This window comes from Argentina silus, assembly GCF_951799395.1.
Source record: "Argentina silus genome assembly, chromosome: X".
Classification (NCBI taxonomy): Eukaryota; Metazoa; Chordata; class Actinopteri; order Argentiniformes; family Argentinidae; genus Argentina; species Argentina silus.
The window spans coordinates 48,077,500-48,101,675 of NC_139653.1; the positions used below are offsets into that span (position 1 = coordinate 48,077,500).

The following is a 24,176-nucleotide window of genomic DNA, read 5'->3' on the forward strand; positions in this document are numbered from 1 at the left end:
TAAACTCTATTGTGATGGAATGCTAATTGGTTCAGCCCTGTTGGGTTGTTTGGTTTGTTGTACCAGACTGTATATGAAACATTTGATGAGATGAAGGAGAACACTGAAGGACTATGATTGGCTAGCTCTCTCCTAACTGACTATGATTGGCTAGCTCTCTCCTAACTGACTATGATTGGCTAGCTCTCTCCTAACTGACTATGATTGGCTAGCTCTCTCCTAACTGCCTATGATTGGCTAACTCTCTCCTAACTGACTATGATTGGCTAGCTCTCTCCTGACTATGATTGGCTAACTCTCTCCTAACTGACTATGATTGGCTAACTCTCTCCTGACTATGATTGGCTAACTCTCTCCTAACTGCCTATGATTGGCTAACTCTCTCCTAACTGACTATGATTGGCTAGCTCTCTCCTGACTATGATTGGCTAACTCTCTCCTAACTGACTATGATTGGCTAACTCTCTCCTGACTATGATTGGCTAACTCTCTCCTAACTGACTATGATTGGCTAACTCTCTCCTGACTATGATTGGCTAACTCTCTCCTAACTGACTATGATTGGCTAACTCTCTCCTAACTGCCTGCTGCCACAGGCCTCAACCATACAAAATCCAAAGTCTGGGTATTTTCATTTGCTGGCAGTAACTTTTGGTAATTTTAATATAAAATAATTGGCTAGCAATCACATATTGAAAACCGGGCAGTTTCAATACAAGCCTATGAGAGATAGGAGTTTAAGTTGGGAGGGTGGGTGGTTATGATGTTACAAAGGAACTATAACCCTAATAATCATCATCATCATCATCATCACATGCCTCTTCTGGTGCTCCAGCCAGGCCAGCTCGGCCTTGGTCTTCTCCTTGAGGGCCCTCTGACGCAGGCGCAGCAGGGAGCTCTGGTGGTGGGCACGCACCTCCTCCTCCTTCATGTACTGACGCACCATGTCCATGGTGAACCTGGAGAAGCTGTCCTGGCCGGAGGAGAAGGGCATGCTGCTATCTGGCTGAAGCTGCTGCTGCTGCTGGGAGGGGGGGGAGAGGAATGGGGAGGGGGGGGGGGAGAGGGAGTGGGGAGAGGAATGAGGGGGGAGGGGTGGAGGGGTGGAGAGGGGAGAGGAGGAGGGGGTGGAGGAGGGAGGAGAGAAAAAGGGGGAGAGAAGAGAGGAGAAAAGAGCAGAAGAGAGAGAAGGGAGGAGAAAACAGGAGGAGGGGGGAGATAGATGAGGGGAGGGGAGGAAGGAGGGGGGAAGAGAAGAAGAGAGGAGAGCGGGGAGGAGAGAGGAGGGGGAGAAAAGAGGGGAGCAGAAAACAGTAGAGGAGATAAGAAGTGAGGAGGACGAGAGGGGAGGAGAGGAGAAAAGAGGAGAAGACAGAGAGGAGGGGATGATAAAACGAGAGAGGAGAGGAGAAAACAGAAATAACAGTGAGTCACTCACACACAGATACCAGTCTTATCAGCCCACTGCTGGGCAACTGGGCACACACAGAGAGCAAACAGTGGTGATGGAAAAATCACACTGACGTCTGGGTACACACCCACACACACGCACCCACACAGACACCCACAGGCACACGCACACAGACACACAGACACACAGACACACAGACACACACACACACACACACACACACACACACACACACACACACACACACACACACACACACACACACACTCTCTCCTTCCATTGGCAAACACTGAGACAGGCTTGGCGTGCGAGAGAGCGGCCCTGGAGAGAAGTAAGTGGCAGCACTGAACCAGGGCTGTAAATACCAGCAGCGTCTATACACACAGCTCTGTCCATCTGGACAGACCAGACCAGCCTAGGGGACGGTAGGGAGGGCAAAACATTAACACCCACCACCAGGTTAATGGTGTCCATCTTGGGCGGGTAAATCTTAAAAGTCTACCTCACCAGCCACGTTGACGGGAAGGTAGGCAACAATGGTTAGAGAACACCATTTAAAATCAGTCGCACTGGTCGTGAGGCGCAATTATGGCACATGACGACAACTTGGATCTATTCACGTGACAGTGGGGGGTAGAAAACATGTGTGTGTATATATATATATGTATATATGCATGTGCGTTTGTGCATATGTGTGCGCATGTGTGTATGTATATATATATATATATATATATATGTTTGTGTGTGTGTGTCTGTGTGTGTCGTTTTAACGCATGAAAAGGTGCAAGACTGAGAGGCAGAGGTTGTGTATTACAGTGTACAGGAGGTTCGTTGGGACAGGATTCAGGCTCATACAGGATGGGCTTTTTTGCCTGATTTTTGCCTTAATTTTGGTCAACATCTTCTATAAAAAATAAATATTTGGCTGGTAAAAAAAAATCAGAGCGGCTGGTGAATTTTCTCATCCACCGAGACAGACAGCTTGGCTGGTAGACCAAAAAGTAAATGTAGTTCCAATGAAGGTAGTCACGGAGGCTGGTGGAGGTAGAAATCGGAGGACGGGCTCACTGTAATGCATGGAGCGGGTGTTTGATACCATTCCTCACTCCGTTCCATGCATTACAATGAGCCCCGTCCTCCGATCTCTACCTCCGCTGGCAGGTATGTCCAGGACCCTCTCCATATGTGGCGGGCAGGTGTGAAGGCTGTCCGCTGCTTGACCTGGGTCTCTTAGCAGCCCACTAAGAGCCTCTAACACATGTAGTAGGAGTTAACCCTTCACACTGGCTGCCTTCTCAGCCATCCATCTTCCACCGGAGCTGCTCTACCCAACACAACACCAGCACTACCAGAGAGCCAATGGGAGGGATTGTTTCTGATTACCGTAAAACTACTAGTAACCGCCGCTCGTTGCGCTTGTGCTTGTACAACTGAATCATCATTCGGCGATTATTATATAATAATCGCACACTGCACTCACACAAATCTTGAATTTATATAAAACGGGAGAAATCAAAGCTCATTTGTCAGGTGAACAAACACAACGCAAGGCAACTTTACTAATATAGCACATTTCATACACGAGGCAGACCCAAAGTGCTTCACATGAAAACATGTCATACAATAAAATGAAACAAGAAAATGAAGTAAGAAAAGAGTTACAAGGTATAAAAGTGCAAGCCCAACAAACGCCTGTCTCCAACAACGGCCGGGCCACAAAGGACATGAAGTCAACAAGCACCCTAAGATCTCTAAACGCACGCCAGGTCAAAACAAACAGCTGTATTCTGTTTATATTAGGAGATGACTCCGGCAGACCGTTGCTGGTCTATCAGAGATGGACGTTTTTTTTTTTTTTAAATATGTTTTTAGGGCATTGCTTTATTGGGATAGAGACAGTAGAGACCGACAGGAAGGATGGGAAAGAGGAGGGATGACATGCAAGATATGTCGAGGGTCGGAATCGAACCAGGAACCTTGCGATTACGTGGCGTGCGCATTAGTGTGCTACGCCACCAAGCGCCCCCAGAGATAGAAGGTTTTGACTGATTTACTGCAGGCTAATAACGTTGATACAATGCCGGTGGATATTTGTTCTCAGTATGGTAGATATATATATTTACCTCTGTCATATCGCAGGTTTGAGCAGCAGTTTGGCAACAGCGGAGGGGGCTAAACAGAATAATCACCTCCAATAATAGCCTGTCTCCAATATGCGGCGGTAGGCTCCGTGGTTAAAGCAAATAAATGCCCGGGCTACTAAAATTTGTTTTACGGTGTGTCAACTTGTGAGCTGAGGAAGGACAATCATCACCATCATCATCATCATCATCGCCATCATCAGTACCTTGGAGGTGTCGAGGCCGCTGGGGGTGGTCTTCTCCTGGCTGGCCTCGTCGTCTGACTCCTCCGGAGGGCGTTTCTTCTCCAGGGTGCCCCGGCGGTGGGCCTCGGAGGGCAGCAGCGAGCGGAACGACCGCTCCTCCAACTCGTCCTCTGTCATCGACTCGTCAAACTTCAGAGAGTACTCCGTCGCCACGGACGCGCTGTCTGCTGGGGAATGAGGAAGACGACAGACTTCCTGACAAGACTTCAGACTTCCTGACAAGACTACAGACTTCCTGACAAGACTACAGACTTCCTGACAAGACTACAGACTTCCTGACAAGACTACAGACTTCCTGACAAGACTACAGGCTTCCTGACAAGACTACAGACTTCCTGACAAGACTACAGACTTCCTGACAAGACGACAGACTTCCTGACAAGACTACAGACTTCCTGACAAGACTACAGACTTCCTGACAAGACTACAGACTTCCTGACAAGACTACAGGCTTCCTGACAAGACTACAGACTTCCTGACAAGACTACAGACTTCCTGACAAGACGACAGACTTCCTGACAAGACGACAGACTTCCTGACAAGACTACAAGCTTCCTGACAAGACGACAGACTTCCTGAATAGACGACAGACTCCCTGAATAGACGACAGACTTCCTGACTAGATGCATGGAATGGAATGAGGAATGGCATCAAACACGCGTGTTTGATATCATTCCTCATCCCATTCCATGCATTACAATGTTCCATGCATTATAATGATGCCGTCCTCTGATTTCTACCTCCACTAGCCTCCCCTGGTCCAGTTTGCCCTCTGATAGGCTTGGTGGCATTCTGTGTAAGCCCACAGTACCGTGAGTACCTTTATGGCCCTGTGACCCCAGGCCTCACCTTTCTCGTCCAGCAGGGATGCGACACTGTCGCTGGGGATGGAGCTGTTGGCTGCGGTGAGGGCCTCCTCCTCCACAGAGCTGCTGCCTCCTCCCTCCTCCCTCCTCTCCTTCTGCTCTGAGGAGGCCTGGGATGGACTTAAGTGGCTGCTGCTGCCTCCACCACTGGGGGGGGGGGGGAGAAAGAGAAAGAGAGAGACAGACAGAGAGGGAATTGTTAGTCCCTGGCATGGCCCTCTCTCTCCATGTCTATGTCTGTGAGGACCCCCAGTGTGACCATGAGAGACCCAGAACAGCACTGTGCCTATGAAGACCCCCAGTGTGGCTATGAGAGACCCAGAACAGCACTGTGCCTATGAAGACCCCCAGTGTGGCTATGAGAGGCCCATGGCTCAGTGAGAGGTCCAGTACCTGAGTGTGGGTCGTCTTGAGGGGATGGAGTCTGAGCGGCTGTCCAGGGAGGAGAGGGTCTCCTCTGGTCTGGTCCTGGTGGCAGAGGACTCGCTCTTATAGCTGGGGGACAACACACAGCTCTGTTAGGCCAGGGTGGGTCACAACATAATAACGTTTGGAAGAAAGACCTAGGTCTAGGTCGAAGGTCAAACTCGTTTGTGGTCGCGGGACCAAATGCAAGCAGAAGCATCAACTAAATTCTGCAAGACTTTCAAAAACGTGTCAGTGCAGAGTCTTCTTTTTTTCTATACTAGAGGTTAGTGGTTTGTACCCGCAGTTACCTGTTTTCTATACTAGAGGTTAGTGGTTTGTACCTGCAGTTACCTGTTTTCTATACTAGAGGTTAGTGGTTTGTACCTGCAGTTACCTGTTTTCTATACTAGAGGTTAGTGGTTTGTACCTGCAGTTACCTGTCCGTATCAGTGGCAGAGACCAATGCTAGCTGTGCTAGCGGTTAGCTATTAGCGGTATCTGTAGTTACCTGTCCGTGTCGGTACGGGTATGCAGCTGTTTGATGACGGAGAGGTGGTGCTGCCTCTGCTGGTCGAGCAGGGTAGTGACGGCCGCCGCAGGGAGATTCAGGGCTCCAGATATGTGACCCCTCGCCAACTCGGTCATCTGAGGGAGAAGGAGACCTCCGTCACAGCCAGAGACTAACACACCTGATTAAACAGGGGAGGCTGGTGGAGGTAGACATTGGAGGACGGGCTCATTGTAATGCATGGAACGGAATTAGGAACGGTATCGAACACGTATGTTTGACATCATTCTTCATTCCATTCCATGCATTACAATGAGCCCGTCCTCCGATGTCTACCTCCACCAGCCTCTACTGGTCCAGTTTGATAGGCTTGGTGGGATTCTGTGTAGTAATCTCCCTAACTGACAAAACCACACCTGATTAAACCAGTAGAGGCTGGTGGAGGTAGAAATCGGAGGACGGGCTCATTGTAATGCATGGAACGGAACAGGGAATGGTATAAAAAAACAACAACATGTGTTTCCGTTCCATGCATTACAGTGAGCCCGTCCTTGAGGTCTACTTCCACCAGCCTCCCCTGAATTCAACCAATCAACACTTCCTCATTGTGCTTGCCGTCAGAACGAAAGCTTGACGCCACACCAGACTTCTGACCATACAACTGGACACCGATCGGGGAGAAATACAAAGTGGCTGTTTAAGGTTTTAGGCGTGTGAGGAAGGTGTGTGTGTGCGTGTGCGTGTGTGCGGACCTCTTTGATGTGTCGAGCGGCGTCGGCAGTGTGGCGTGCGGCCTCGGCCTGCTGGCTGATCATCTTACTGGTGGCCTCTTGGAGCCCCCCCAGAGACTCCTGCTGTGTCTGGGCCATGTTCCCCTGCAGCTCCGCATGGGCCTGGACACACAGACACACACACAGACACACACACAGACACACACACACGTTTATAAATACATACATTACATATATAAAATCTATATTTAACTACATATTAAGCCCCTCACGTTCAAGTACGGGCCTGGACACACAAACACACATTTACAAACACATAGGGTTTAACGTGGAGGTTGAACCGTGTTTGGTACCATTCCATGTGTTAGAATGAGCCCTTCCCCCGATGTTAAACCAGTGGAGGTAGACTACGTGTTAAACCAGTGGAGGTAGACTACGTGTTAACCCTCTTGTGGAGGTAGACTACGTGTTAACCCAGTGGAGGTAGACTACGTGTTAAACCAGTGGAGGTAGACTACGTGTTAAACCAGTGGATGTAGACTACGTGTTAAACCAGTGGAGGTAGACTACGTGTTAAACCAGTGGAGGTAGACTACGTGTTAAACCAGTGGATGTAGACTACGTGTTAAACCAGTGGAGGTAGACTACGTGTTAAACCAGTGGAGGTAGACTACGTGTTAAACCAGTGGATGTAGACTACGTGTTAAACCAGTGGAGGTAGACTACGTGTTAAACCAGTGGAGGTAGACTACGTGTTAAACCAGTGGATGTAGACTACGTGTTAAACCAGTGGAGGTAGACTACGTGTTAAACCAGTGGAGGTAGACTACGTGTTAACCCAGTGGAGGTAGACTACGTGTTAAACCAGTGGAGGTAGACTACGTGTTAAACCAGTGGAGGTAGACTACGTGTTAAACCAGTGGAGGTAGACTACGTGTTAAACCAGTGGAGGTAGACTATGTGTTAAACCAGTGGAGGTAGACTGTGTGTTAAACCAGTGGAGGTAGACTACGTGTTAAACCAGTGGAGGTAGACTACGTGTTAACCCAGTGGAGGTAGACTATGTGTTAAACCAGTGGAGGTAGACTACGTGTTAAACCAGTGGAGGTAGACTACGTGTTAAACCAGTGGAGGTAGACTACGTGTTAAACCAGTGGAGGTAGACTACGTGTTAAACCAGTGGAGGTAGACTACGTGTTAAACCAGTGGAGGTAGACTACGTGTTAACCCTCTTGTGGAGGTAGACTACGTGTTAAACCAGTGGAGGTAGACTACGTGCTAAACCAGTGGAGGTAGACTACGTGCTAAACCAGTGGAGGTAGACTACGTGTTAACCCTCTTGTGGAGGTAGACTACGTGTTAAACCAGTGGAGGTAGACTATGTGTTAAACCAGTGGAGGTAGACTACGTGTTAACCCTCTTGTGGAGGTAGACTACGTGTTAAACCAGTGGAGGTAGACTATGTGTTAAACCAGTGGAGGTAGACTGTGTGTTAAACCAGTGGAGGTAGACTACGTGTTAACCCAGTGGAGGTAGACTATGTGTTAAACCAGTGGAGGTAGACTACGTGTTAAACCAGTGGAGGTAGACTATGTGTTAAACCAGTGGAGGTAGACTATGTGTTAAACCAGTGGAGGTAGACTATGTGTTAAACCAGTGGAGGTAGACTATGTGTTAAACCAGTGGAGGTAGACTACGTGTTAACCCAGTGGAGGTAGACTATGTGTTAAACCAGTGGAGGTAGACTACGTGTTAAACCAGTGGAGGTAGACTATGTGTTAAACCAGTGGAGGTAGACTATGTGTTAAACCAGTGGAGGTAGACTACGTGTTAACCCAGTGGAGGTAGACTACGTGTTAAACCAGTGGAGGTAGACTATGTGTTAAACCAGTGGAGGTAGACTATGTGTTAAACCAGTGGAGGTAGACTACGTGTTAACCCTCTTGTGGAGGTAGACTACGTGTTAAACCAGTGGAGGTAGACTATGTGTTAAACCAGTGGAGGTAGACTACGTGTTAACCCTCTTGTGGAGGTAGACTACGTGTTAAACCAGTGGAGGTAGACTATGTGTTAAACCAGTGGAGGTAGACTGTGTGTTAAACCAGTGGAGGTAGACTACGTGTTAACCCAGTGGAGGTAGACTATGTGTTAAACCAGTGGAGGTAGACTACGTGTTAAACCAGTGGAGGTAGACTATGTGTTAAACCAGTGGAGGTAGACTATGTGTTAAACCAGTGGAGGTAGACTATGTGTTAAACCAGTGGAGGTAGACTATGTGTTAAACCAGTGGAGGTAGACTACGTGTTAACCCAGTGGAGGTAGACTACGTGTTAACCCAGTGGAGGTAGACTATGTGTTAAACCAGTGGAGGTAGACTATGTGTTAAACCAGTGGAGGTAGACTACGTGTTAAACCAGTGGAGGTAGACTATGTGTTAAACCAGTGGAGGTAGACTACGTGTTAAACCAGTGGAGGTAGACTATGTGTTAAACCAGTGGAGGTAGACTATGTGTTAAACCAGTGGAGGTAGACTATGTGTTAAACCAGTGGAGGTAGACTACGTGTTAACCCAGTGGAGGTAGACTATGTGTTAAACCAGTGGAGGTAGACTATGTGTTAAACCAGTGGAGGTAGACTACGTGTTAAACCAGTGGAGGTAGACTATGTGTTAAACCAGTGGAGGTAGACTATGTGTTAAACCAGTGGAGGTAGACTACGTGTTAACCCAGTGGAGGTAGACTACGTGTTAAACCAGTGGAGGTAGACTATGTGTTAAACCAGTGGAGGTAGACTATGTGTTAAACCAGTGGAGGTAGACTATGTGTTAAACCAGTGGAGGTAGACTACGTGTTAAACCAGTGGAGGTAGACTATGTGTTAAACCAGTGGAGGTAGACTATGTGTTAAACCAGTGGAGGTAGACTACGTGTTAACCCAGTGGAGGTAGACTACGTGTTAAACCAGTGGAGGTAGACTATGTGTAAACCCTCTTGTGAGTTGACGTTGCTAACGGTATGTGATAAAAGGGTGTGTACTCACTGCTGAGCTGGCGGTTCTAAATGCCACAGCAGTGTGTGTGTATATATATATATATATCTGTCTGTGTGTGTGTGTGTGTGTGTGTGTATATATATCTGTCTGTCTGTGTGTGTGTGTGTATATACAGTGGGGGAAATAATTATTTGATCCCCTGCTGATTTTGTTAGTTTGCCCGATTACAAAGAAATGAGCGGTCTATAATTTTTATGGTACTTTCATTTTAACAAATAGAGACAGAATATCAACAAAGAAGTCCAGAAAAAACACATTATATTAAGTTATGAACTCATTTGCATTTGATCGAAGGAAATAAGTATTTGATCCCCAAGCAAAACATGACTTAGTACTTGGTGGAGAAACCCTTGCTGGCAAGCACAGAAGTCAGACGTTTCTTATAGTTGGTCACCAGGTTTGCACACATCTCAGGAGGGATTTTGGTCCACTCCTCTTTACAGACCCTCTCCAAATCCTGAAGGTTTCAAGGCTTTTGCTCGGCAACTCGAAGCGTCAGCTCCCTCCACACATTTTCTATAGGATTAAGGTCTGGAGACTAGCTAGGCCACTCCATGACCTTAGTGTGCTTCTTCTTGAGCCACTCCTTTGTTGCCTTGGCTGTATGTTTTGGGTCATTGTCATGCTGGAAGACCCATCCACGACCCATCCTCAGTGCTCTGGCTGAGGGAAGGAGGTTCTCGTCCAAGATCTTATGGTACATGGCCCCGTCCATTGGCCCCTCAATGCAGTGAAGTCGTCCTGTACCCTTAGCAGAGAAACAACCCCAAAGCATAATGTTTCCACCTCTGTGTTTGACGGTGGGGATGGTGTTCTTGGGATTGTAGCATTCAGCATTTCTCTCCCTCCAAACACGAAGAGTCGAATTTATGCCAAAGAGTTCAATTTTGGTCTCATCTGACCACATCACCTTCTCCCAAGCCTTCTCTGAATCATTTAGGTGTTCATTGGCAAACTTCAGATGGGCCTGTACATGTGCCTTCTTGAGCAGGGGGACCTTGTGGGCACTGCAGGATTTCAATCCGTTACGGTGTAGTGTGTTACCAATGGTTTTCTTGGTGACTGTGGTCCCAGCTGCCTTGAGATCATTACCAAGCTTCTCCCGTGTAGTTCTGGGCTGATCCCTCACCCTTCTCATGATCATCCTTACCCCACGAGGCAAGATCTTGCATGGAGCTCCAGGCCGAGGGCGATTGATGGTTATTTTGTATTTCTCCCATTTTCTAATAATTGCACCAACAGTTGTCTCCTTCTCACCAAGCTTCTTGCTGATGGTCTTGTAGCCCATTCCAGCCTTGTGCAGGTCTACAACTCTTACCCTGATGTCCTTTGAATGTTCTTTGGTCTTGCCCATGGTGGTGGAGAGGTTGGAATGGAAGAGATTGATTCTATTGACAGGTGTCTTTTATACCCATAACAAGCAGAGATTAGGAGTACTTTTCCTAAAGTGACAGGGCTAATCTGTGTGCCTCATGGGCATATAACCGGTCTGTATGAGCCAGAATTCTTGCTGGTTTGTAGGGGATCAAATACTTATTTCCTTCGATCAAATGCAAATTAATTTATAACTTTATATAATGTGTTTTTTCTGGACTTCTTTGCTGATATTCTGTCTCTATTTGTTAAAATAAAAGTACCATAAAAATTATAAACCGCTCATTTCTTTGTAATCGGGCAAACTAACAAAATCAGCAGGGGATCAAATAATTATTTCCCCCACTGTATATCTGTCTGTCTGTGTGTGTGTGTGTGTGTGTATATATATCTGTCTGTCTGTGTGTGTGTGTGTGTGTGTATATATATCTGTCTGTCTGTGTGTGTGTGTGTGTGTGTGTGTGTGTGTGTATATATATCGGTGTGCGTATGTGTATATATATATATCGGTGTGTGTGTATATACACAGCGGGTGAAATAAGTATTGAACACGTCACCATTTTTCTCAGTAAATATATTTCCAAAGGTACTATTGACATGACATTTTCACCAGATGTTGGTAACAACCCGAGTAATCCATACATACAAAGAAACCAAAACAAATACGTTCAGAAATTAAGTTATGTGTAATAATGTGAAATGACACAGGGAAAAAGTATTGAACACATTAAGAAAGGGAGGTGCAAAAAGGCATGGAAAGCCAAGGCAACAATTGAAATCTATCAGTAATTAAAAAGTAATCCAGCCCCTTGTCAGTGCAAATTAATATCAGCTGGTTCAGTCCCAACTGATGGCCTACAAAAAGGTGTCATTGCCAAGGTGTCACACAAGACACATCTCATGATGGGTAAAAGCAAAGAGCTGTCTCAAGACCTTTGCAACCTAATTGTTGCAAGACATAACGGTGGCATTGGTTACAGGCGCATTTCTAAGCTTCTGAATGTTCCAGTGAGCACTGTTGGGGCCATAATACGGAAGTGGAAAGACAATCATTTCACCATAAATTTGCCTCGATCAGGTGCTCCTCGCAAGATTTCTGACAGAGGAGTGAAAAGAATAATCAGAAGAGTTGTCCAAGAGCCAAGGACCACTTGTGGAGAGCTTCAAAAAGACCTGGAATTAGCAGGTACTGTTGTCTCAAAGAAAACAGTAAGTAATGCACTCCACCGCCATGGCCCGTATGCACACTCACCACGCAAGACTCCATTGCTGAAAAAAAAGCATGTTGAAGCTCGTTTAAAGTTTGCTGCACAACATTTGGAAAAGCCAGTGAAATACTGGGAGAATATAGTGTGGTCAGATGAGAGCAAAATTGAACTGTTTGGATGCCATAATACACACCATGTTTGGAGGAGAAATGGCACTGCACATGAAACGAGGGTGGACATTTCAGCAAGACAATGATCCCAAACACACAGCCAAAGAAACTCTCAATTGGTTTCAAAGAAAGAAAATAAAGCTGCTAGAATGGCCCAGCCAATCACCTGACTTAAATCCCATTGAAAATCTATGGAAAGAACTGAAGATCAAGATTCATAGAAGAGGCCCACGGAACCTTCAAGATTTGAAGACTGTTTGTGTGGAAGAATGGGCCAAAATCACACCAGAGCAATGCATGCGACTAGTTTCTCCATACAGGAGGCGTCTTGAAGCTGTCATTACCAACAAAGGCTTTTCTACAAAGTATCAAATAAATATCAATAAGCGTGTTCTATACTTTTTCCCTGTGTCATTTCACATTATTACACACAACTTAATTTCTGAACTTATTTGTTTTGGTTTCTTTGTATGTATGGATTACTTGGGTTGTTACCAACATCTGGTGAAAATGTCATGTCAATAGTACCTTTGGAAATATATTTACTGAGAAAAATGGTGACATGTTCAATACTTATTTCACCTGCTGTATATATATATATGTGTGTGTGTTTGTGTGTGTATGTATATATATGTGTGTGTGTGTGTGTGTGTGTGTATGTATATATATGTGTGTGTGTGTGTGTGTGTATAAGTGTGTGTGTGTGTGGTACAGTACCCTGGCTGCTCTCTGCCGTGTGTCCTCCAGCTGTCGCTGGGTCTCCAGGGCCTCATGCTCTGCCTTGACCTTCAGCTCGTAAAGGTCACGCTCGTGCCTCTGCTGCTGGGCCTGAAGGTCAAGAGGTCAAAGGGTAAAGGACGAGGTGAGGAGGAAGAGGTCACACAGAGAAGGTAAACTAAAACATCCAGAGCTTCAAAACATCACCCTAGCTCTGAAGGTCATATCAAGAGTAGAACCTAAGACTAAGCATCCAGGGTTCTCCCCAAAGAACCTAAGACTAAGCATCCAGGGTTCTCCCCAAAGAACCTAAGACTAAGCATCCAGGGTTCTCCCCAAAGAACCTAAGACTAAGCATCCAGGGTTCTCCCCAAAGAACCTAAGACTAAGCATCCAGGGTTCTCCCCAAAGAATCTAAGAGGGGCACTACGTCACCTTGTCACCTCACCTCCACCACGATTTAAACCTAATTTAACCAGGATTTAAACACGATTCAAATTTAACTGACATTTAGTAATGATAGAGTAACTGCCTTTATTAAACTCTATATTTAATAATGATAGAATAACTATCTTTATTAAACTATATATTTATTAATGATAGAGTAACTATCTTTGTTAAACCATATATTTAGTGTCCCTTAACAGACAAGCTTCATACCTCACTGATCTGAGGTATTCAAGATTGACATAGGCCCTCCCTCACCTTGAGTATCTGGGCCAATGAAACGCTCTCCTGCTGGGCCAGAGACACGCCCCTGATCCTCTCCACGTCCCCCAGCTGACGGACAGACTCCTCGATGGACTCCAGGTAGGTGAGCTCTGCCGACATGCGCTGCTGTAGAACCCCCGGGGCGAACTGGAGATCACCTGGAGGTGGGGGGGAGAGGAACAGTGTGAGAAAGAGAGATGGGGGGGAGAGAGAGAGAGAGAGAGAGAGAGAGAGAGAGAGATAGTGAGGGGGTGAGAGAGGGGGAGAGAGAGGGGTGGTGAGAGAGGGGGAGGGGAGGGGTGGTGAGAGAGGGGGAGAGGTGAGAGAGAGACACACACACAAAGAGAGAAAGGGTTAAGATCTAGAAGGCTCTGGAGAGAATGTGCCATAGAACTGAGAGAGACGATAGACCCAGCCGTACCTGTAGTCTTGGTGTCTGGTCGGCCACTGGCTGTGTTGAGCGCCGTTGAGGGTTTGGCTCTGGCAGCTGAGGAGCTTGTCCTGACCGGCCCCAGACCATGCACCTGCTCCAGGCTGTCTGTCCCAGCCAGGGACTCCCCATCTGGGGAACCAGACCCACCAGGGGACCCAGAGGCTGGAGGAGAAGTTCCTGGGCTCCTGGGAGATCTTCTACAGTCCAACGCCAAACTGGAGACAAGACAAGGAAAGAAAACACAGTTTATTATTAAGTATGGTTCTCACACACACACAAGGTGATGATCAATGCTAGTCAACTGTTGCGAGGTATCACTTATTTCAAGTGGGTTTCCGCCCCTTTGTAGCGACTTCCTGCGAAGGATTTCCCCAGACGAAAGCCTGGTCTCAACGAGGTTAGGAGAGAGGAGACAAGTAGGACCCCTGCATATGTACTGTGTTGTCGTAGTGGGCTAATGTAATGTATCTATAGTTGCTTCCTTCCTTCTCTCCTTCGTTTCCTCCCTCCTTGCTTCTCCTCAAACCGCAATGTAATTTTAACATCATGTATTTTAATGTAAGCAGGGGTCCCCTGAAAAAGAGACATTGGTCTCAGTGGGACACCGCAGTATAAATAAAGGCTTATTATTATTAATAATAATAATAACAACAACAACAACATACGTCGCCTCTGCTCTGTGTGCTATACTGCCAGAGCGCTGAACCAGGATAGGGGGACAGATAGGGTCTCTAACACAATGAAGAAAGGGGGCCCCCCAGGACGTCCCTGCTGAGAGCTCGGCCTATAGGGTTACTGTGGGGAGCTAGAGGCCGGCTGTATCAATGGACATATTGTTGTTGCTCGGAGGTGGATGAGAGGCAGGGGGAGGCTGGGGGAGGTAGAAATTGGAGGACAGGCTTGGCCTGGACACACGCACGCACACAAACATATGGGGTTTAAAACTCAGTGGAAGCTGCTGGAGGTAGAAAGGTGCTTTATACCATTCCTCATTCCAAGACAAACAATAAAATAAATGAATGAATAAATAAATAAATAAAGCAATCAAAACAAAAAAAGGTCAGGTAGTCAGGTTCTGATAGACCAAGGGAGGGGGGAAAGGTACTAGACATTAAAAGCAAGTTTAAAAAGATGTGTTTTGAGGGAACGTTTCGAAGGAGGAGAGAGTATTAAAGGGCATTAACAGTCCTGGCTTCGTGGCCTCTGCAGGCACCGCTGGCCTCCTCTCTCTGTGGGACAGACCCTGAGGGACAGACTCTGAGGGATAGAATCTGAGGGATAGAATCTGGGGGACAGAATCCGAGGGACAGACTCCGAGGGACAGACTCCGGGGGACAGACTCCGGGGGACAGACTCGGAGGGGACAGAATCCGAGGGACAGAATCCGAGGGACAGACTCCGAGGGACAGACTCCGAGGGACAGACTCCGAGGGACAGACTCCGAGGGACAGATGCTGAGGGATAGAATCCGGGGGACAGAATCCGAGGGACAGACTCCGGGGGACAGACTCGGAGGGGACAGAATCCGAGGGACAGAATCCGAGGGACAGAATCCGAGGGACAGACTCTGAGGGACAGACGCTGAGGGACAGATGCTGAGGGACAGACTCTGAGGGACAGAGGTATGGAGAGAATGTGCCACCTGGGTATGAAAACACGCCAGCAAAGGATCCGGTGTCACTGGGAGAAAATCCCCTGGCAACCGGCCTGACCTGCCCACGGGAGATGTGACCACCTCTCTACCTCTCTCTGCCTACACACACAAAAGACCCAGTGTTCGGCTGCTGCCTGAGCGTGTGTGTGCGTATGTGTGTGTGTGTGTGAGTGAGAAAGAGAGAGAGAAGGGGAGAGAGAGAGAGAGGGGGAAGGAGAGAGAAAGTGTGTGTGTGTGTGTGTCTCTGTCTTGCGTGTGTGTGTGTGTGTGTGTGTGTGTGAGGGAAAAGTGTGTGTGTGTGTGTGTAGCCTCCTCCTACCCCTGCAGGACCCTACAGCCACGACCAGAGAGCTGCCTCAGCCACAAGCCTGTTTTCCCTGACACTGTAAACCAAATCTCCTAAACACAGTTCAGTAATTAGTGCTTAGCCATGCCCAGAAATCCCCCCTCAGCAACATAAGCCTGAAATTTTGAGGTGAGACCATTGAGGGGGAACAACGGGGGTGTTCCCAGACCCTCTGCTGTACTGAACAGACCTCATTCATTCAGATTTCAGAGCCCCCCCCCCCTCCCCACGACACACAGTTAGAGATTCTTCTTTATCTTGGCTGAGTTGTGCATGAGGAGAGGCTACACTGTGGCTGAGGTGGTGTCCAGGTGTACTCACACACTCCCTCCACTCACTTGGGGAGGGTAAACACTAGCGGTCTTTGGAAGGGTCCACTTAATCATTATAGTTTCCTCTGCGGCTTACGGCCAGGGAATGGTGTGTAGCAAAAGCCTGAAATCGTGACTGGAAAGTCTGAAACTGATACTTCATCTTAACAGAAGTTCAACTCATGGAGAGAGGAGTGTAAAGTCTTCTGTATGCCTTCGCTGATCATATCTCAAGTCTCCAGACAAAAGGACTGTGGTTTGAGGAGAAGCGGAGAGGGAGGAAGGAAGGAAGGAAGGGAGGGAGGAAGGGAGGGAGGGAGGGAGGGAGGGATAGAGAGTGAGGGAGGGAGGGAGGGAGGGGGAGAGGGGTAGATATAGAGAGTGAGAGAGAGAAAGAAAGAAGGAAAGGTGAGCGGAGGGGTATCAGAGCTCAAGGGAATCCCCTGTGAGCCCCTGGTGAGTGGTGTGGGAGGCCCCTTACCTGTGGAGAGAGTGGCCTGCGGCGCCCCCTAGTGTGCTGTCTGAGTAGGTGCTCTTGGCCAGGCTCTTCTCCGAGCCTCTCCTCCTGGAGTCGGTAGACGGGGCTTCCGACGCCGCGGAGCAGGGGCTGATCTGCTCATCCACCAGGGTGCCGTCACTCCTGTCTGAGGCTCCGCCTACAGAGAAGAGAGAAGCATGTTCAGCCAACAGAGCAGGAAACAGAATGAGGAATTCCTCATTCCATTCCATGCATTACAATGAGCTTGTCCTCCGATTTCTACAGACACTCACACTGACCAACATGGTCATTCAGTACAATGCCAGGGGGATAGTTGTTTTATATACAGAACATTTCATCATGAATGGAACATTTAGATTAGAATCAAATCAGGGTTGTAGTTCTAATGGCCCCAGGGGTTGTAGTTCTAATGGACCCAGGGGTTGTAGTTGTCAGGGACCCAGGGGTTGTAGTTGTCAGGGACCCAGGGGTTGTAGTTCTCATGGCCCCAGGGGTTGTAGTTCTAATGGACCCAGGGGTTGTAGTTCTAATGGACCCAGGGGTTGTAGTTCTCACCTCTCTTGACAGAGCCTCTGGAGTGAGGCGAGGAGACGGGCGTGGAGAGAGAGGAGTGATGGGACAGTACGTCTCCTGTCCTGACGCCAGAGTGGTGGGACGGCAGGTCCCCGGTCCTGGGGTCGTAGGGAGACCTCCTGCTCATCAGCTCCTCATAGTGACTGTTCACACTGTAGCAGAGGTGACAGGGGAGAGACGTGGTTAGCTCACACGTTCCTATGACAACCACAAGCTGACCATAATCATAATCATAATCATAATAATAATAATAATAATAATAATAAGAGATCCTACTAGCTCACACGTTCCTAGGGCAACAACAAGCAGACCACAATAATAATAATCATAATCATAATAATAATAACAACAACACAGCTTTGAAAAGCTATGAGTCACATGATCGCAATGCCATCTGATGTGATGGAAGTACGCTGGGGTCGCTCTGTTAGTCATGTGACAAGAGTGCCACCTTGTGGTCAGTATATCAACACAGGGTTCTCCCCAGGGTTTTAGAACAATGTGGTGCTGGACTGCATTATCAAAGCCAATGCTTATTCATGTCAAAACGCGCTAAAAATGCAGCTAAAACACTGAATTAACCGAGGAACATCATAACGCTTTCACTTTCGTTTTCGCTTTTAACAACAACGTCATTGGCGATAGAAGACAGTTACTCTATCATTACTAAATATATAGGTTAATAAAGATAGTTACTCTATCATTAGTAAATGTCAGTTTCATTTGAAATGTTTACAGCGTGGTGGAGCCAGTGCCCTTTTTACATTCTCTGGGGAGAACACTGCAACATCATCTCTCTCCTCCCACTGTGCTGGTTTATAAACGTTGTTATTCGTTTTCTCAGACTCCAAGAGAGAGGTATTCAGGGGGAAAGTGTTAGAGACTTCCAGCCCGACGTAATGTCCTGAAAAATCAGGCCAAAACCTCAACCAAATAAACGGTGCAGATGTGTGACTGTGTGTGGGTGTGTAACTGTGTGTGGGTGTGTGACTGTGTGTGTGACTGTGGGTGTGTGTGTGTAACTGTGTGAGAGTGTGTGTGTGTGTGTGTGTGTGTGTGTGTGTGGGTGTGGGTGTGTGACTGTGTGGGTGTGTGTGTGTGTGTGTTTGTGTGTGTGTGTGTGTCACTGTGTGTGTGTGTGTGTGACTGTGTGTGGGGGTGTGTAACTGTGTGTGTGGGTGTGTGACTGTGTAGGTGTGTGTGACTGTGTGTGTGTGTGTGTGTGTGGAGAGTAACGTCCTCCCCTACCTGCGGCCGCTGTACCCTCTCTTAGACAGGCTGCTGCCACTGCTCCGTGATGTCACAAAGTCATCCTCATAGGCCAGCGCGTCCCCTGAGCTGGCTGCTGATTGGCCAGACCGCAGGGCGGGGGAGGTCCTCTCTATTCTCTCCTCTGCTGCTACTGCAGGACAGAAACACAGGGACGACAGCTCTTTAAACATTATAGTTCTAGAAAAATACTACATTCACACCAGCGGAGGCTGGTGGGGGTAGAAATCAGAGGATGGACTCATTGTAATGCATGGAATGGAATGAGGAATGGTATCAAGCACAGGGAGCAGGCTACCTAACATATGGAAACACTGAGAGTCCATACAGCAGCAGAGACCTTTATCACAACTGTTTGATATCATTCCTCATCCCATGCATTACCATGAGCCCGTCCTCCGAAGAGCTGTGTTTCTGACTGTGAATCAGTGGAGGCTGGTGGAGGTAAAACACTACATTCACACCAGCGGAGGCTGGTGGGGGGTAGAAATCGGAGGACGGACTCATGGTAATGCATGGAACGGAATGAGGAATGGTATCAAACACACATTCCTCATCCCATTCCAAGCATTACCCTCAGATTCATAGTATTTATTCATATTCTGTTAGAAACTTTCCCTCCTCCCACATAAAAAACCCCAAAACAATACAGAAGGGGAGAAGGAAGGAAGGACAATAACGTCTAATGACACACACCACTGAGGGGAGAAGCACCCGTTTCAGAGACATTCACATTTTCTAACCCTTTTATCCAAAGCGTCTTACGACAAGTACATTTGTCTAAAAGTAAGTGAATCACCTATACATCAGTCATCATAAATCAAAATCTTTGAAACACTACTTTCTTTAAATATATGGTTTTTTTAGGGCATTTCTGCTTTATTGGGATAGAGGCAGTAGAGATTGACAGGAAGGATGGGAGAGAGAGATATGCAAGATATGCAAGATATGTCGATGGCAAGAATCCAACCAGGGACCTTGCAATTATATAGTATGTGCCTTAGTGTGCTACGCCACTGGACGCCCTGAAACACTACTTTCTTTGAGGGTACTGTGTCGATCGAACACAAGTGGGGGCGGGGCGCTTCATGGCGTAGCACACTAATGCACATACCACATAATCGCAAGGTTCCTGGTTTCGATTCCGACCCTCGAAATATCTTGCATGTCATCCCTCCTCTCTCTCTCTCACCCATCCTTCCTGTCAATCTCTACTGTCTCTATCCCAATAAAGCAGAAATGCCCTAAAAACATATTTAAAAAAACACAAAAAAAACAGACAGACAGACAGACTACTGTATGACAGACAGACAGACAGACAGACAGACAGACTATAGTATGACACCAGTGGTCAGAAGGCCCTCCAGGTACGTACCAGCCAGGCGGTTGTTGACGCGGTTGTGTCATATTACATATAAAGAAAATTTTAAAAAAAAGAACACAAGTGGGGATAGATTAACCCTCCTGCGGTGTTCGGGTCAAATCTGGCCGATTTACAACTTTAACTAATCATAAATATCGTGTTTTTCATTTGATTGCCTCAAGATCTTATGATATCCTCCACACTAGGCATTTGAACATATAAAATTGCTGATCACCACTTTCATTGAATTTTGAGTGGTTTAGTCAACTTTGTTACACCTGTGGTGTTCCCGGCCATAAGAAATGAATGGGAAACACTAAATTATGTTCATCCAGCAGATGGAAAACACACCCAGTCACCCACACACCCACAACCCCTCAGCCCCCCACCCTTTCATCTATCCCCCCACCCCCCCACTGCCCCCCCCCCCCCCAGACACATTCGCCCCCCCCCCACCCCCTGCACACACACACAGAGGGCGGTTGGTTCTCACACCTTCACACCTTCAAAGCAAACAATTTGGTGTTAGTTATGAGAACCTCTCTCTTTGCACCTTCCAGACTAAACAATTTTGTGTTTGTTATGGGAACCTTTCTTTCTGTGCTTACTGTATGTGCCCATCCCCCCACGGGAACCACACCTTCCAGACTAAACAATGTCTCATATCTTCTCACAGACCCCATATATAAAGCCTTCTTTGTGCCTTGCTCTCATTTTACTCTGTGAACACAATGTACAAGCGACTGAGAAGGCGACTGTCTGTCAGAGAGGCTCTGGACCATATTTTCGATGATGGAGAGGAGATGGAAATTGAACCAGAGATAGAGGAGGACGTCTCGGAAATGGAAGACAACATGGATCCAGATTTTGATCCAGACTTTTATGAGACTGACCAACAGTCAACAGATGAAGAAGAGGCCCCCCTGAGGAAGAGACCCCTGAGGTGACATTCCAGTCCAAGAATGGCAACTTGCTGTGGTATTCATCTTCCATGGACAGAGAAGGCAGAGCAAGAGAGGAAAACATAGTGAGGATGACCCCAGGGCCAACACGGTATGCAACATCTCGTGTGGATGACATCAAGTCCAGCTTCCAACTATTTTTACCAGAGTCAATTGAGAAAACTCTACTGGACATGACAAACTTGGAGGGGAGGCGTGTGTTTGGGGACAAGTGGAGAGAATTGGACCTCCAAGCCTACATAGGTCCAGCCTGGAATCGGCGGATTAACTTCAAGAGGAGACTCTTCCTGGCAGAGATGGGAAAGCTTTGGTGACTCCTCTCATTCAACGGCACCAGCACCTTCCCCGCACACTAGCCTCTGCCAGTCTGGTGACGAGTGTGCAGCACCCAGCCGCTCCGCTGACCACTCCCCAAGCCGCTCTCCCAGCGATTCCCCCCGGACAGGGAAAAGGACAGAAAAGGAAGAGGTGCAAGCTCTGTGCCCTTAGAGACATTAAAACGAGCCATACTTGCCAAAAATGCCATGCCTACGTTTGCCATACACACTCCAACCTGATCGTACATTGCCATTCATGTGCGTAAATACACACACACACACACACACACACACACACACACACACACACACACACACACACACAGAGGACTGTTTATGTAAATGTTATGTTCATATGGTCTCTGTTTTGAATTTGTTTGTGTTTTTACAATAAATGTTCATTGAGAAATACATTTTCAGTGTCTGTTCTTTCTATATTCACTGCAGTTACTCATGTTTACTTCTAGTTGGAGACAAATGCTACACAGCATTGTCACACAGCATACATGGTTTCACCTTAAAAAGGTCTTTAAACTAAATTTGGTGATGATTTATGGTTTTTGTGTTAAAATAATAGCAGTTAAAACAGACCGGCCAAATTTGGCCACGAACACCATGAGTGGCAGGGTAGCAACGAACACTACAGGAAGGTTAAACAAATGTATTTGTTGTAAGTCGCTTTGGATAAAGGCATCTGCTAAATGCCATAAATGTAAATGTACACCAACCTTTGGATAAAGGCGTCTGCTAAATGCCATAAATGTAAATGTAAATGTACACCAACCTTTGCCGTGGCTGTGCAGGTTCTTGGTGAAGATGTTGATGACGCTGTGGGGACTCCCCTTAGCCAGCTCCTCCCAGGCCCCCCTGCCCTCTCTGGACAGGGTCAGGGACAGGGCCGGGGGGCTGAGGACCGTGTACCTCTCCGCCTCTCTCTGGAACTGGGAGACAGGGTGGAGACCCTCCCTCCGCCCCCCGGCGCAGTAGTCCAGAGCCCCCAGATGCTCGGCGGGCCTGGGGACCCCCGTGTGGTTGTTGAGGGGGCTCCTGTCGCCCTCCGACATGCTGCCCTCGCTCAAGAGAGGCCCCTCGCTGATGGAGCCCCCGCTGGAGTCGTGGAGGCTGATCTTCCTCTCTACCTCCTCTCTCTCCAGGCCGTTGGGTTGGGTCCTCCCCACCCCTAAGGGGCGCTCCTCTGGCTGTCTGTGGGAGCCAGGGGCTGTCTGGGGGGGCCTCTGCTCTCTAGAGTAGCCGTGCAGGTTGCCCACCCCGGGGAGAGCTCCACCGTGGTCGTAAGAGCTCTGACCTGCACTCAGCAGCCTCTGGATCCTCAGAGCCAGGTCGTCCCCGTCCCCGTTCTCCCTGCTGGGGGGGCTCACCACCTGGGCCCAGCGGCCGCCGTCGTCCCCCTGGGGCTGTGGGGCCTCCTGCAGGACAGCCTCCAGGTCGCTGGCACAGCCGTAGTTGAGCCCCGCGCCTGCCAGTTTCCTGGCCTCGCTCTCTATGCGGGTGGAGAGGGAGGCAGCTGTGGCCTTCAGGGCCTCGATGCGGTTCACCTTGTCCCTGTTTGAGGCTCCTCGCCCTGGGTGGGTCAGGGGGGGCTGGTGGGGTCTGGCTGGGGGTGAGGGGGCATCTCTCCTCCCTCCTCCTGGCCCCCCAGTCAGGTGGGAGAAGAGGTGGTCTGTGGAGGGAGCCAGGATGCTGGAGGTTGGTCTGACCACAGGGGGCGCCAGAGAGCTTGCTGGTATCACTGCAGGGCTCAGACGGTCGGGCTGCAACCAGGAGGGAACTCCCACACCCAGATCATTCCTACAGGGGGAGGGACGGGAAGGCAGCCAGGGGGGGAGGGAACGAGGGAGGTGGGGAGGGAGGGAGAGAAAGGAGGAGGAGGAGTAGATAGAGAGAGAGAGGAGGGGTGCGAGAGGAGGGAGAGAGAGAGAGAAAAAGAGTAGATTAGTCGTCAAATAGACTTCAATGTGTTCAAACAAAGAGGATTCCTGAGACAGTCAAAATATTCTGTGTTTTATTAACTCACCAAAGTGTTCAGCATAGGGATTCAGGACTCCCAAGGCATACATTGTTCATGAATTTCAAAGTCAAAGACTCACAAGGATCTAATACACATAAATAAGTTGCTCTCATTGAACAGCCTAAGGCTTATAAATATATATATATATAACCATGAGCTTCTAATGAAAGAACTGAACCGGTAAGTGAATCGAATTCTAATTTGTGCATAGCAACTAAAGAGCTATGAAAGAACTAATCTGATTTATGTATTTTCTAATGGAGACCGTATTACATAACCAAGATGTTTACTTCGCAGTTAAAAACATGTTTACACAGACGAACGGACAGACGGACAGACGGAGAGTCATCTGATGGTTTATCTGTTGCATCAGAAATAGCCCTGGTTTCAGGAAGTTCCCTAGTCTCAGCTCAACTCTGACACACGCCCACACACACAGACACACACACACACACGCCCACACACACACGGCCACACACCCACACACACGCCCATACCCACACCCACACACACACACACACACACGCCACCATGTAAGCTAGCTACCTAATCTCTGATATGTTGCTGCTGGTGGTGCCCATGGAAACGGAGTGTTCAGAAACAAACAGAACTCTGGCTCTGGGGGAAGAGCCGTGGCTGCAAGGCCTCCATGAACACTCTTCATTGTGAGGATAGGGGAACATTAGTGTGTGTTTTAAGAGAGATGCGTGCGTGTGTGTGTGTCTGTGCTGAGGTGTGTGTGTCTGTGTACCTGGAGAGTGGCAGGGGCCGTGGTTCAGACAGAGAGAGAGAGAGAGTGTGTGGGTGTGTGCATGCGTGTGTGTACCTGGAGAGTGGTGGGGGCTGTGGTCTAGACAGAGAGTGAGAGAGAGAGAGAGAG

General features: G+C 48.1%; 1 protein-coding gene across 5 annotated transcripts in view; it reads right to left on the reverse strand.

Annotated features, from left to right (window-relative positions):
- Positions 1 to 24,176, reverse strand: part of cep350 (centrosomal protein 350) — a 67,649-nt gene that overhangs the window by 19,850 nt on the left and 23,623 nt on the right. For 2 of the 5 annotated variants that reach the window (XM_083695728.1, XM_083695726.1), the window contains exons 13-25: positions 22,052 to 23,076; positions 18,605 to 18,758; positions 17,339 to 17,508; positions 16,766 to 16,940; positions 13,962 to 14,188; positions 13,535 to 13,698; positions 12,830 to 12,940; positions 6,332 to 6,472; positions 5,580 to 5,716; positions 5,057 to 5,158; positions 4,647 to 4,810; positions 3,759 to 3,961; positions 819 to 1,024 (exon numbers count right to left, since the gene is read on the reverse strand). In XM_083695728.1, the coding sequence (XP_083551854.1) occupies positions 819 to 1,024; positions 3,759 to 3,961; positions 4,647 to 4,810; positions 5,057 to 5,158; positions 5,580 to 5,716; positions 6,332 to 6,472; positions 12,830 to 12,940; positions 13,535 to 13,698; positions 13,962 to 14,188; positions 16,766 to 16,940; positions 17,339 to 17,508; positions 18,605 to 18,758; positions 22,052 to 23,076 (2,979 nt within the window). Of the gene's footprint in view, positions 1 to 818; positions 1,025 to 3,758; positions 3,965 to 4,646; positions 4,811 to 5,056; positions 5,159 to 5,579; positions 5,717 to 6,331; positions 6,473 to 12,829; positions 12,941 to 13,534; positions 13,699 to 13,961; positions 14,189 to 16,765; positions 16,941 to 17,338; positions 17,509 to 18,604; positions 18,759 to 22,051; positions 23,077 to 24,176 lie in introns of all 5 variants that reach the window. The other 3 variants (XM_083695727.1, XM_083695724.1, XM_083695725.1) reach the window with 2 other exon arrangements.